This window comes from Ciona robusta, chromosome 3, assembly GCF_009617815.1.
Source record: "Ciona robusta chromosome 3, ASM961781v2".
Taxonomy (NCBI): Eukaryota; Metazoa; Chordata; class Ascidiacea; order Phlebobranchia; family Cionidae; genus Ciona; species Ciona robusta.
In genome coordinates, this window is record NC_143237.1 from 10,058,723 (window position 1) to 10,073,900 (window position 15,178).

General features: G+C 35.0%; 1 protein-coding gene across 1 annotated transcript; it reads right to left on the reverse strand.

Annotated features, from left to right (window-relative positions):
- Nucleotides 1-383: 383 nt before the first annotated feature.
- LOC149739263 (NADPH--cytochrome P450 reductase-like) lies at nucleotides 384-15,178 on the reverse strand. The gene is made up of 14 exons (XM_089873985.1): nucleotides 14,976-15,178; nucleotides 13,319-13,382; nucleotides 12,789-12,906; nucleotides 12,357-12,517; nucleotides 11,622-11,746; nucleotides 10,254-10,448; nucleotides 9,272-9,388; nucleotides 7,100-7,218; nucleotides 6,022-6,203; nucleotides 4,942-5,091; nucleotides 2,957-3,108; nucleotides 2,471-2,671; nucleotides 1,600-1,743; nucleotides 384-897 (listed from the first exon to the last, which is right to left on the reverse strand). Exons 1-14 carry the CDS (start codon nucleotides 15,122-15,124, stop codon nucleotides 753-755), a joined length of 2,022 nt encoding a protein of 673 aa, XP_089730111.1. The 5' UTR covers nucleotides 15,125-15,178; the 3' UTR covers nucleotides 384-752.

Here is a 15,178-nt window from a genome sequence, read left to right on the forward strand (position 1 = left end):
CGATCAGGATATTTAAATATAATGTGCTAAATGTGTCCCATCTTTCCACGCCTTACAATATGCAACTTATTATCCACGCGCGTACGAGAAACGATTTATAACACGGATGTTGTTTTATACACTTTGTGCCAGCTTACAAGTTACCACGTATGTTACTACGTAGCTTTTTTTATGCAAGGCTGATAATTTTGACAATCCATTAGTGACCACTGGGTTGGAGCAATTGCCGTTAAGTGTCTTGCCCAAGGACACATACGCCCACAATGGTAGCAGCGGTGAGCCTTGAAGCAGGTATCCTCTGGTTAAGGGACGACCTGCTATAGGGCTACCACAGTATCCTCACGTCGGGTTTATCTTCTGGTTGTTGAATTATGACGAAACAATATAGGTTGTGATTTAATACACCGGTTATTAATTGTATACATAATGTTCAAACCGTACCAAATATATAAACTATGACGTGATATTGACATTATGACGTAGACTATTATGCTAACTATGACGTCACAATTAAACCAATAACGTCATACAAACTATATATACGTCACAAATGCTTCTAAAACTTGAATAATTATTCCCTAACAAACTGCAGCAATTCCCATTGTGAGCTGATTAATGGCCGACAATGAAAAGCAAACTTCATCACAATTAATGGTTGTGACGTCATAAAGAAAATGGAATCGTTTGATATTGCATTGATTGCGAAGATAATACATGACGTCACGCCACCAGCTGTCAATCAAATGACGTCATCAGCTCCATACGTCAGCAGAGTATCTTCCCTTGTTCATCAAACCTTTAACAAAGTCGATGGCTTGTTGGTGGGACTTGTCACCTTTCTCCTCGACAATTGTCACGATGGCATCATGGACGTCACGTGCCATGTGACGGGCGTCACTGAAATATCATTGGGGTGTCAGCATGGCGTCGTTAATACGGAACACCTTTATATAGTACTGTAGGGCAAGACGGGACACCTTCAGCACATAATACTTAAATATCCTGATCGTGTTTTTAACAATAAACAACGGTCTGTGGAAGTGGTGAGGAGACGGTTTTATAATTCTTTGTTTACTAGCAAATGAGTCGGAAAAATAGAAAGAAAAGGCGTCCCATCTTACCCCACCCCACTACAAATTAAAACCTTTGCAACGTAACTATATTGGCAACTTCATCATACTTGCATCTTAGAAAAATGAAAATTTGTATATGAACAAAAATGCTGAAATGAGATATTAAGGTACTGCTTAAGTTTCAAAAACGAAATCGATTTTAAAAAGGCGTTTTAAAACGGCAAGTTTAACCGCTGATGGCGGTGCAACAATTTTACAATCACAGTGCACAGAAATATAATTTTTACATGTAGCGATTTTTATCAATAAAACTAAGCAAAAGACCACACCCATATAGATTAAAAAATACGTGTAATGTAATCATTACAACAAATAAAAACAAAAACCTTACCCATATAGAATAAAAAATATATATAATCATTACAAAAAAAAACAAACGCCAAATAGAGTAGTGTATAATCTGATCATTACAACAACAACATATTTTATGTTAATTTTACTACAACAAAACATCCATTCAACTTACCCACAAACATAGATATGCCCATGCTTCTCAATCACTTCCCATAGGGAATCTTTATTCTGTGCAATCAAGTGTTGCACGTACGTTTTCTTCTCTGCATCGCGACTGAAGGCGAGGTTTAATTCGGTCAACACTTCTTCAGATTTCCTGATTCATAGAAACAATATAAAATTTAGACTCCGGCCACAGGGCATAGATATCATATAATGAATATCAATGCAACATAAAAATGTCATGTTACACTAAGTTGAGGGTCATATATCTTTATATTAAACCAAACAACCAACTTATCCAACCTGAAACCAAACAACCAACTTATCCAACTTGACACGTCATTAAAAAAACTAGGACCCCATTTATAGGGCAATGATATCATATAGGGAACGTCAAAACGATAAAAGATATTAAAATAGGATTGCTTATTTAATGCTTCTGCTTGTTTGTAGGAACTGAACAGCAGGGTAAAACTGTCTTGGTATAAAACTGGGGTGTTAAAACATAGGATTCCACCCTAGTTTAAAAATTAGGGGAGACATTTCACAGTCACCCCAGGAGCCCCTAAGTGATCCCTGCACCCACTAAAACACCCCACACCCCCTAGAAGTCCTGGGACATGAGAAACTTTTTTTTAACTGCAGCTTTAAAAATTGTTTTTTTGTTGGTATGCCCCTTTAATATAGTTCACCCGTACCCCACGTCCCCATTAATAAAACACCCCCTTGGCAACCCCACATTATCTCAACATTTTAACTGCAGCTTTAAAAAATGTTTTTTTCGTTGATATGCTTCATTAATGTATTTCACCCAACCAACCATTGTAATCCATGCACCCCCTATACCCCCATCAATAAAATACCTCCCCCCAATAACCCACCAATTTTCCAGCATCTCCTCATAAATGAAATCTTCGGATCTCTTCCTGCATCCAAAGTAGAGGATGGTCTTCCCCACGTCCTTCCCTTGCTCTCGATGATAAGCGCGATCCTGGATGAACCCGATGAAAGGAGCGAGGCCCGTCCCCGGACCAATCATCACCACCGGGTGGCTCACTTTAAACGGGAGACGGAACTGAGACCTGTGGTTGACGTGGTTACCATTATGGTTGCTATGGTTTCATTAGAGTTGATGTGGTAGCAAATATGAATTTGTAATCTTGTAATTTAAATTAGCGTAATCTTTTCTGTTCCACATATTGTTTTATAACCAGACTTTCACAAAATGACATTGCAAAGTAAACTGACACATTAATTGTTGTTTTAATAAACCTCAACTAACTTACTTTCCGATATTAATTACCAGATTCCACCTAGAAAATTTGGGACCAAACCAAAGAAGGACTATGTATAGTTTGACAACTTACTTTCTGACATATATTGGGGCACGAGGTATGGCAGTTCCTGTTGCGGGGACTTTACCACTGAGCCAGTTTGTTGCCACACCGAAGTTGTCGTAACCTGCGTTTGTCTTGTACTTGACAACAACCGCACATATATGGATGCTGTTGGGGTGAGCCTGGAAAGTGAGAATGGTTGAGTTATATATATAGTGGGGTGGGGTAAGATGGGACACCTTTAGCACAAAATATATAAATATCCTGATCGTGTTTTAAACAATTAACAACGGTCTATGACAGTCGCGAGGACAAGGTTTTATAATTCTTTGAATGTTTTTTGTTTACTACTAAAATGCACAAGAAAATAAAATGAAAAGGTGTCCCATCTTCCCCCATCCTACTATATAGCTGAAAATGTAAGGCAATTCAAATGTATATTATATAATACATATGGCTGAAAATATAAAGTAATTCTTATGGAAATTTATATTATCTAAAACTGTTTAGTCCCCTAAGAATAAAACAAACAGATTCAACTTTTGTAATATATTTGTATATGGTCATTTATGAATATATTTGTATATAAAATATCTGTGCATTTCCACACAGATAACCGAGCAGTACTTTGTATTATATTACCTATGTGACTTTAAAGCAGCAAGGTTGCAGAAGCAATGACTTATTCAAGGTTATTGTTATTGTATAACTTGTGGTCAAAAAAACTATGCGCCAAAAATAGTTATTAAGCAAATATAACTTATCATGTTTATGTACTGTAGGCATGTGAACAGCGGTTTAACAACATGTATTAACAGACAAATCTTGACTTAAGAATAAATTCTGATAAATTTGCATAAGCGGCCTTCATCCAAGGACAAACTAAGTCAATATATGAATTGATTGCATTGTTATCAAAGTTAATCAGTGTGTAACTTGTTAATATGACATAATATGGCTTTAGTGTAGATAACATTAGTTATAAAAGTAGTTCACAAAATAGTTGTATGCAAGTAGTATCCTTTATATACTATTTTAAAGCAAATAAAAGGATAAATTTGGAATTTTGTGGCAAAATAGATAATATACTACATTTAAGAGGTTGTATCTGGTTTTATGTTGACTATAAACTTGATGAACTATATGGTTTTTTTACCCGATATTTCATAAAACATTCATTCGTATTTCAAGTCTTTTACTGGGTCAAAACATATTAGGGGTAAATATAAAGTTGGCCTAGAATAAATATGTTATGTTTGACAGTCTGATCTATTTTAAACTGTAATGTTTCTTGACTAAAAATCATACACCAGACACACATAGGTGTTCATTCATATTTTGAAACACCATTTGTAGGTCAAAGTATAACCCGGCAATCCGGCGTGTAAGTTTGCACAAGCAAACGTGAACAAACATTCACCAAACATAGTCATTGTGAGATGGAGGTATTGGCACGTACGCTATTGTGATGTAATAATAGCCATCATGATGACACATAGGCAGCACCCCAGTTTTCAAACTGTGTTTCTGCACCCCCAGCTAAAAAGAAGTTTCCTATATTTCCTTATAAAAAACGAGGGCCATCATAATATGTTTATCACTTTAGTTTTAAAACTACAATATTTTGTTTACATTTAAAACTGCTGTTAGGTGTCTTAACAAACAAGCAAAGCTAAAGTAACACTGTAGTCCACACATTAATCAATGAGGTTCCCTATGTTTAAAAAAATATGTGCATAACTAAATTTTAGTAATGCTGCCTAAGATTTCACTAAAAATTTAAAATCAGTGTTTTTATGCTAACATTCTGCTAATTAATGTAACTACATGTAAGTAAAAAAAAACAAACAACATTTTGCTTAAAATCTAAAAACTTAAGCTATCCTGGAGGCAAAAATTGTGATTTTTATTCGTGGTATAAAACACTTACTAAGAATCAACTACACTTTATCAATACAAACCCAATATTTTGCTTTAAAATTAAAAACTTGACAATTATGCCAACTAATACGTACCCTGGGTGAGCTAGCAATGGAGTAATATCGTGCTTGAAGTCGTGGTAGAAGTTCACATATGTGGTCCATGGCTGGACAGCATGATGGAAGCTCCTTTAATACAGCTAACAAGGTACGACGAGAATCCATAACCCATTCCTGGTACAGTTTCTGCGGGAAATTAAACATGATTGAATGGTATACGGTAATATAGCATAGTGGCTGTTGGGGCTTAGTTGTTTTATTCCACTGGTTTAATTAATATATTTAAATTAAGTTAGTCTATGTCATGAGTCGTGTCATGTATGCTAGATCGAAAGTTTCATTCTGTACTATTTTAAAATTTAAAGACCTTATTTCTGTAACGAAGCTGTAACAATTACTGTAACCAATGCAGGATTGTTTATTTTTTGTGTTAATTGAAAACAAAACCCACAATTTTATTTTTGCTGCATGACATAATATAGTAAGAATGTTGTTGGGAAATTGGTGAAATTTGATTCATGGTTTGGTGTTGACGGGAACAGACATTGTTTATCAGCGCTTTACGTGGAATTGTGATTCGTTCAAAACAGGAATATCCTTTACTGTGTTGTGGTTTGTGTGGGTTGGGAGTACAGGAACAGGTTATGCAGGGATTTCTGCTAAATGGAATCCATGGGGTAACAGTTAAAAATAATTTAAAAAAAATAGATAAATTGCACATTAAATACTTTAAAATCACAGAAGTATGCGAAATAACCTTAACTTTATATTGTTAAGTTAAAAATAAGGAAAAACAACATACCAATAGCTTGGCCTATAACACTTAATAACATCTTATGCAAATAAAAGTAAAATTCCTAAAAAAATAAAAATATTTGTTTTTATATTATTTTTTTGTGTATTCTGTAGCGGCATGCAAATTTATTTATTTTTATAAGTCCTTCCTCAAATTCAGCATTAATAAAATGACTTTCCATTACATAACAAAAGCCATTTAATTGGTCCTATTAAAATATATACTTTTTTAAATTTATTTATTTTAATTCCTTCCTCAAATTCAGCATCTATAAAAATGACTTCCCATCACATAACAATAGCCATTGTTGAGTCACAAACCTTTCCTTCAGGTGTGGCAGATGACAGAAGTTTAAGAAATTGTTTGTCTTTCTCATCCGATGTATATTCAATAAATTCACTCAACACATTGGTGCGGGGTGGGCTGGCTATGTCAAGGTAATGAAGCAGAGCGGTGCGAAAGGTTGTGGGGCATGGGAATGGATGGCGTTTACTGGAATCCTCTGTTGGAAAGAAATCAACTTTTTAAAAAAAGAATAAAAAAAATATTTTTTAAAAATGAAAAAAATAGTTTAAAAATTATATACATTTTTTAAAGTTACAATAAAAAGCATTTGTGGGGAAAAGGTAGTTGTGTACTCTTTTATTCTGATTTTTTTTAAGTATACAGTCATTTTGGGCCATAGAAAAAGTAGTGGGACATGGAAATGGAAATGGGTTTTGTTTGTTTGAAGTTTCGAAGAAAATCCTTTTTTATGTAATGGAGAATTTACTTTGGCAGGGTCTTAATTCGGATTTTCATTTTAGACAGAAGTTTTTCTGAGTAATTATAATTATACAACGGTGTTCTGTTCATAGTGGTTAAAGCAATTGCCTCTAGGCCAGAGGTTACGGAAGTCTTGATACTACCACTTATGTGTAGGAAATAGACCAACTGAGGTGGCATAAATGTCAATCCTTTTATTTGAGAGACTGACGTTGCCATTTTGGCGAAATATATATCTTTTATTGTACAATGGTTGGACTTGATTTTTTATGTCATGTTTTTTGTAACATCAGAACCTAATTACATTCATTCACTTGCAACCAGGTCTAAGCGGACAATTATGACTCATTCACTTGCAACCAGGTCTAAGCGGACAATTATGACAAGTATATGACAAGTTCCATCCTAGTTAGTAACCACTTGTATACCCCATGATATTTAGCTTACTGCCGCTGCCTGGCATATTATACTTTTATTTTTAGCTCTCCTGGAAAGAATTTTGCTAATGGCTGTTTTAAGGTCTTATTCAGGTCGTCTTCATCAAAGTGAAATGACACTGAAAACAACATTCAGCAAACTCTTGCTGGAAGAGCCAAAATACAAGTTATATCTCCATATTATAAACATACATACCATCCACGTTATTCATTGTAAACAAAGTATCCAGGTTTGTTTTGAGTCTTTCACCTAATTCTTCCACCATAGCTTCATCATTGGTGGGGTAGACTGCCACATGGTCACCTGCTTCATACCTGGGGAATGGTAGGTTGGATAAATTGTGGCAAGCATAATATCATATACAGTTAACTTTAAGTACTAAGTATAGTCAAATGGTTAAACTGTTAGGTAAATTTTGTTCAATCATTTAGATTGAATAAATTGTAGCAAACGTAATATTATGCATTGCGTTGCAAACATATCATGCGCAGCAGAAGCGTGCTGGGCCCATGACCCAAAGGTTGGTGGATCGAACCCATCCTCTGCTACCATGTAAAGTTAGTAGCTGGGTTCATTAACAGTTAACTTAAAGTACTGTAGGTATAACAAAATGGTCTATAGGCAACATGGGCTTTTAAACTTTTAGGAACTGTTCAATTAGTTAACACTTGATGTAACAAATTATGTAACATAAATTAAGCACTCTTATGATTGGTAGAAGTTAGGCAGCTTTGCCAACCTAAAGTACTTATAACAAACTGGTTTATAGGCAATATAAACATTTAAACTGAACAAGCACTTTTTTGATAACAAAACAAAAGATTGTGGTATATAGAGAGGATCTAACAGCAAAACAACAGTTTTTAATACAGCTATGAAAAAAAGTGTGGGAAATGGCGTCACAAGTAAAAAGCGGGGCTGTTGCAGCCAAACTTTGCCCTAGTTAATGGGATATAATGGTTTAAACACACAAGGCATTTGCGTCTGAGTTAAATCTTGCTGTGATTCGAACAAGTGTAAACAGTAAGATGAGACGAACAGAGGAAAAGACAATTAACTAACTGTCAAGTTAGTTCAATAAACATCCTGTCATTCATACATCAGCCACCACTACCAGACATACAACTTCCAAACTTATCTATAAGTTATATCATCTGGCAGTACAAATATTGGTTTTAACAATATCTACCCAAATTTTTATGCCAGAAGATCTCCTCTTAAAAAAATACATGCTGGGCCAACATCCGAACAATATATATATTGTACAATATTGAAAAGATATCTTGTAGACAACCCTTGGTTTAAATCAAATCCACCCTAAATTATATGCCAGAAGACACCTTCTTAAAAAGGTACATGCTGTGCCATGGCCCATTAATATATATATTTCACATTTAGGTTCTTACAATATAAACCAACATATATTTATTAAAACCAGTTGTGAGGGTGTAGTGAAAATTATTCAATATTTAAATCACATTCGGTAGACAAACATGGTTTCAATAAAATTTATCAATTTTTGGAAAATACATGGTTTATTGGTTTTAACTAAAATGTATTTTCCAATAACTGATCTAGTAATCTTAATGACTAATAAAATGACTTAGATTTTATTGAAAAACAACATTTTAGATTCTAGTTTGTAAGACTATAAAAACATTTCTTTAGAAAACCACGTTCTACTTACATTTTGGTTTTAAAATAAATGAAAAATCAACTATTTTATCTATGATGCTATGTCCTAAAAATATTTCCCAGAAAACCACCCACATTCTAATTACTTATTGATTCTGTTGAAACCAAGGTTTTAATTTGTAAGGCTTTGGCATATAAACCAGTTCTCATAACAAAAAAAATTCCACCGACAAAAATTCTACTTAATTTTTGGTTTTAATTAAAACTGTAGGCTTAGTCATAAGATTATTTCACAGAAAAAAACACATTATACTTACTTATTGAATATGAAAAATTACCAATTTAATCTATTATCTTATTTCCTAAAACCGGTTCTCATAAAATCCCACAAAAATTCTACTTAATTTTTAGTATTAATTAAAAGTCATAACACAATTTCACATAACGCCAGCATTTAAATACTTTTTGAATAATAAAAATAACAATTTAATTAATGATGCTATTTCATAAAATAAGTTCTCATAACACCAACATTGTACTAACATTGTACTAATACTAATTAAAACTTTAGGCTTAGTTATAACACCATTTCTCCTTAAACTGGAAAGGACATGCAGTAGCACCCAAGAGTGTTGAAGTAATTGGCCAATCCCTAAATCCTAGAACCCATGGCGTGCCATTCTGCGGGATCTCACCCATATAGAATAGAACACCATTTCACGTTGTACTTACTTGATACGAGATCCTGTAATATCGAACTCAATATGCATGCATGAGCGCCCACCACCCTTATGCAGCTCCTTGTTGGTTTGAACTGGGGCAAGGAATGGATTCTTTGCATCATATGGTCTGTGGATAGGTGGGTTATGTGGTAAGTATCAAGGGATGGAGAACTTTATATGGTGTATACCTTGGACAAGACTCTATAACTCCAATAAATAGGCACTTCCAATATAATATGAATATGGTCTTTGGGATGTGTTTATATCGTCAGTGAATATACTTTCTTACATATGGTCAGTAGCGCAGCCAGGGGGGCGGGTTGTCGTGACTCCCCCCCTTTTAAACCCCCAAAAAAATTAAAAAAAAAATTTTTGAAACACTTTTTGATTAAACCCTCCCCCCTTATTTTTTCTGGCTGCGCCACTGCATTTGATAGTAGAAGTGTTGGAGTAATGGGCAAAAGTAGTACTTGCACAACAGTTTAACTATTATTATAAATACATAGGCCTTTATAATCTTATATGATGAATATGTAGTAGTGGTACATAAGCATTTGGCCTCAGTTTTAACTTGTGTGTCCTGTTTAAACTTATTTACACAATAGGCATTTGAAACCTCATTAATAATTCATAATTAACAATACATACAACATATATGAACTATTTATATCTCTTCAAATATGATAACTAAGATCAAATATGTGGATAGTACTAACAAACAACAGGTATTAAAGCAAGTAGATAATTCTCTATAGTATGTTATATGGTGAAAATAATAATAGGCTATAATATGAATAATGGTGGCTGCACAGTATCCGGAATTGGTCCATTTTGTCAGTTTTGTCCGGATTTCGCTGCCGCATGCAGAACTTGGTAATGGGTTTTTCACAAGCAAGCGATTTCGCATGCCGGATACTGTGTACAGCCACCTTAAAGGGAAAATAGTAACAAATTACAGATGTTGAAACAATTTACATGTATATAATACTCACGGCCTCTGGTTATCATATGAATGCAGCCTCGCCACTTCTCCTGTGTATATCGTTTTCTTGTCCAATTCTCCATCTTCGTATTGAGTGAAAGTATAAGCACGGAACGAACCGTCATCCGCTGAAGCTTCAATTCCAAACCGTTGACAAACAGCCGGCCACAAACCTTCTTTCCACGTCACAAAGTCTTCTTCAATACTGGGGAAGTGGAAGTATTTTTAAAAATCATGGTTTTAGTAAATTTTATGGTTTTTGCAATATATGGATTTTTTAATTTAAAAAAAAACCTAATTAAAATTAGTGAGTGTAGTTTGACTTTTTCAATACGGAGAGGTCGAATTGTTAAAATAATAATAGATAGATTTTAAAACACCAGGGGGATTTTAAAAACCATAATAGTTTTAGTAAAATTTAGGGTTTTTGGCAAAATATGGATTTTTTTAAATTTATTGAATAATTTTAATAAAATTAGTGTGTAGTCTGACTAATTAACATATATACAAAGTCTTCTTCAATACTAAGGGGGTAAAATGTTTAAAAGTTGTGGTTAAATACCCTAATATATTCTAGGCTGCATTTTTAATAAGAAATACCAATATTGTGTGGATTTATTGCAAAAATTGATCTTAAAAATGCAAATAAAACTACAACTGCTTTGCAAAGAGGTAAACAACACCAGAGTGATTAATTAACATCAGTAGACAACAAGACAAGTAGTTAACTCGCAGACACCTGGCAACATGTTACACCAGACAAACCAAGTCTGCAACTTGTTCACGAATAATATCAATCACCAAGCATCACTGCAGCTACAACTGGTACTGAGGTACTATAACTATATATTACAGATACATTGTTTTGGTCAGTACTTCTTGAACTATTAAGTTAGATGGTATAAGCTCCACCATAGGTGCCAAACTTTTATTAATACATGGCAGGAAATGATTTGGGTTAAAAACTACCAATTACAGTTTCAGTTAATCACACAATTATGTGGAACAAATTTTACCTCAATGGTTGTAATGTTTACTGATTATTACACTAAAAAAACTGCATGGTTTGACCTACCTACCCTGCCACACCAAATATTAAAAAAAAAAAAATTTAGGCAGTAATAGTTAGACAAGCAATACTGTGGAACAAAATCTCTTTGGTTTTAATTAATGCCTACTAATCAATGCACTACATAAAATCCTGGTGTTGGCCTGCCCACCCTGCCACCCCAGGTTTCGTGCCTATGATTTATATGCTATATTGGTCCTCAGAATTGTAAAGACTTAACTAACTGGGTTCCTTGTTTAATAAGTGCAGAATTCCAAGGTTGACCTGTGCCATATTTAACAAAAATGCAACATTAATTTGACATCTTACTTTGTATCATCATCTCCGAGCCCGAGTTCGTACAATCTTTCCCCCCCCAACTCCTCAACTCTCTTGTCCACAAACTTCCCCATTGAGTTGTAATGTTCGTACGTTTTGTTGCCCAAACCAAACACCTGTGTGGTAAGTTACATATTGGGGTTAAGGATACAAAGTATGTTTCCTTAGGAAAAACACTATGTAAAATTCAGTCTGATAATTATTAATCATTTGAATATCTGTAATCTCTTCTATATGGGTGAGGTCATATGACGAAGCTTGCAAGGGAACAAGTTATTTTATATTTTAAATATTTAACAGCAAACAGCCAACTTAAACACCTGTGAAGTAAAATATATATTGAGCTTAAATTATAAAATCTATATGTCAGGGAAGAAGGTAGAACACTTCTTATAATACATCAGTTTGGAAAGACATGGCAAAGTAACAATAAGTATCACACTCACACATCCACTGACAATAAGCAAATCATTTCCGCAGCTAAAGCACCAAAATAAGGAAGTTTCATTATCTTTATCCTGTCCTGTGCAATCTTGAGAACATATTATACCAACAAAAATTAAAATCGGTGTGTAATACAAAATTTCACCAAACCGTGAACATTTCCAATTTCTAAACTACTGAAGAAAATTCCCCCAAAAAAGTAAAATTGAATTTTGTATAATTCTATTATTACACAAATTTTCATTTTTTGTCGACATGCTCTTTTTAGTTCACTATACTCACAGCGTATCTGATCCCAGTAAGCATGGTATCTCCTTGCTTGAGCCAATCATGGAAATCCTGCGCGTTATCGGTCGGGTCTCCCTCCCCATAAGTTGCCATGCAGAATATTAGAAAAGAGTTCTGTATCTCAGTTAATTGGGGAAGATCCTCTACATTGCATTCTGTATAAAGGTGTGGTTAATAAGGTTGGTTCTGTTTGAATAAGAGATTGACCATGCCTTTCAGACGAAATATATAATGTCGTATCAGACTCATATTATACAGTTGGTTGAACTTTTTGTCTGTTATGTTTCCGTAACACCATTCCTGGATTTTCTTTACACAAAAATCACTAACTCTATTAGCAGCAAATCACGGCCAGATTCAGAGAATTTATTACAGTTAAGCCCCTATGCTATTTACATTTTATACTTTTCATAAAAGTAAACCAACCTTCTGGATCCAACACGAGAGCTTTCATCCCGTATCTTTGCGCATCTTTCGCGAGTCGGTTGGCAAACTCCTCAGCGGTGCCCGTTTGTGACCCGTACAAGATTGCAATGTTTCGTCCCTGGAAGACAATATGAATAAACACTTTTACGAGAGTGGACCAACAATGTTCTCAGCCACAATACAGCACACAGGTTTCTACACATATTGATTTTTTAGGGGGGTTTATTTAGTTGAAAGTGTCAGCTCCTTTCAGTCACATAAACAACTAATTCCAGATGCCGAGAACAAAATATCAAAACGCAACATATATAGAAGGGTGGGGGATAATGGGACACCTTTCATTCTATTTTCTCGTCCCATTTGATAGAAAACAAACAATATTTAATAAATTATAAAACCGTATCCTCACGACTTCCATAGACCGTTGTTAATTGTTTAAAACACGATCAAGATATTTACATATTATGTGCTAAAGGTGTCCCATCTCCCCCCACTCTACTCTATATATATAATTTTAAATTTATTTTTACCGATTTTTTCATTCGTGCCAGGAATCCAAGGTCAAAAGATTCGCTTCTGATTAAAGTTGATTGCCTGGTATCATATAAAAATCATATTAACTTAAAAACTAAAACGCCAGTAACCAAGCACACTAATTAATTAGAAACAACACAAATAATAGGGATGTGCTGAAGTTGAAAAAGCTCGGGTTCGCCGAGCGCCGAGCTTCAACGAAAAGCTCGGCACGAGCCCGAGCCCGAGCACCTATGACGTCATCAAGGAGAAAGGCGTACGAGAATGCGTTCCTATTCAGCCGAAAAGCGCCGCTAATCAAAATAATACAGAACACGTGGTTTGCGGTTAAAGACGCGTCTCGCTTTTCATAATTCCTACTGTTGCAAAATGTAAAATTCATACAAAAATTATTTATAACTGTTACAGCCAGTGGCACAACTAGCAAGTTTCTACGCATGTTCATCTTGGATAATGTAACGATTATTTACGTCAGAATAAACCTTTACGATCGTTACATCACAAACGAGATTGTTGGAAAACAATCGTGTTTTATTCGCTTCCATACGATCTGTAGTTTGTGTATAATTTTTGTTTTTGTGATGATTAGTTTAATGCAGGTAAATCGCGATTATGTGAATTTTAATTGATGCAAATATAAGAGCGAGGAGCGACGCTTTCAGTAAATTGGAACCAACATAAATTGTAATATGATATTACAAAGTATCGTCCCGGCCGAGCTTGGACAGAAGCCAAAAAACATCGTTTGATGGCGCCGCACGAGAACCAGAGTTTCATTACGTCATTTTTCACGAGAATAAATTCACAACGATTGCTTCGTTTGTTACGTGTGGAATGTATGCTACCGCATGCGTCTTCCTTTATTTCATACGCCGGCGCAGAGTGTAAAAATGTGACGCTGATACACGATGTTTTGATCTCGTGGTTGGTTGGGCTGCCCAACTTGGGCAGTGGGCACATTCCTCCCGATTGTTATATTATAAAACGTCATAATTAATAGTTACGTTGCGATAGGACACGTGACGTAACAATTGAATGAAAAATTGTTCTAATTCCAAGCGAAGGAATCTTATATTGAATGCAACGCGTGTGTGTGCGTCTTAGCACTTTCTGGCTGCGTGCGTGTCTGCGGTAAAGGTGGCTTAGGGGTTGCAAAACCGTGGTTGCAGCAATTTATATTATTTCATTATAAAAAAGTTTAAGAGTTTTTGGCTTTTTATTTGAAATGTGATACGAAAACATTGGGCGCTCGTGTAATTCGACACCTGCTCTAATTCGATACGGGCAAATTCGCTGACGTTGCGATTCGTTACTTGAGAGAGAGCAAATTCACAACGAACAAAAAATAATTAAAGAGAAAGCTACGCTAACTAGTCTCGTTATCTTTTAGTAGCTTCACTTTTTTCATTTTTAATATTTTTCGCTCTCGCGTGTAACATTATAGCATAAGGCTCGGCGCTCGGCCCAGTTTTCAGCCGAGCGCCGAGCGTCAAAAAAGGAGACGCTCGGGCACGAGCTTTTGAGTTCGGGCTCGGCTCGGCACATCCCTAACAAATAATAATAAATACTATAACTTAGTTGGAATAAATTTATAAAAAAATATTAGAAAGAAAGATACAGAAACAATATTAATTAAATATTAATTCCACTCACACAACACTGAGCTTCTTGAACTCATCATCGCTTGGCGTGTCGTCTTTCCTGAAGAAAAACCAATATACCCCAAATCCCACCAAAGCTGAGAGTAAAAATAAATCTAAAGTTGACATAAAAGGAGCAGCCTCTTCCACTGGTGCGTCCATTTTTCGTTTTGAACGAACCCACAAACAAACAGACAGTTGAAAACGGTAACAACT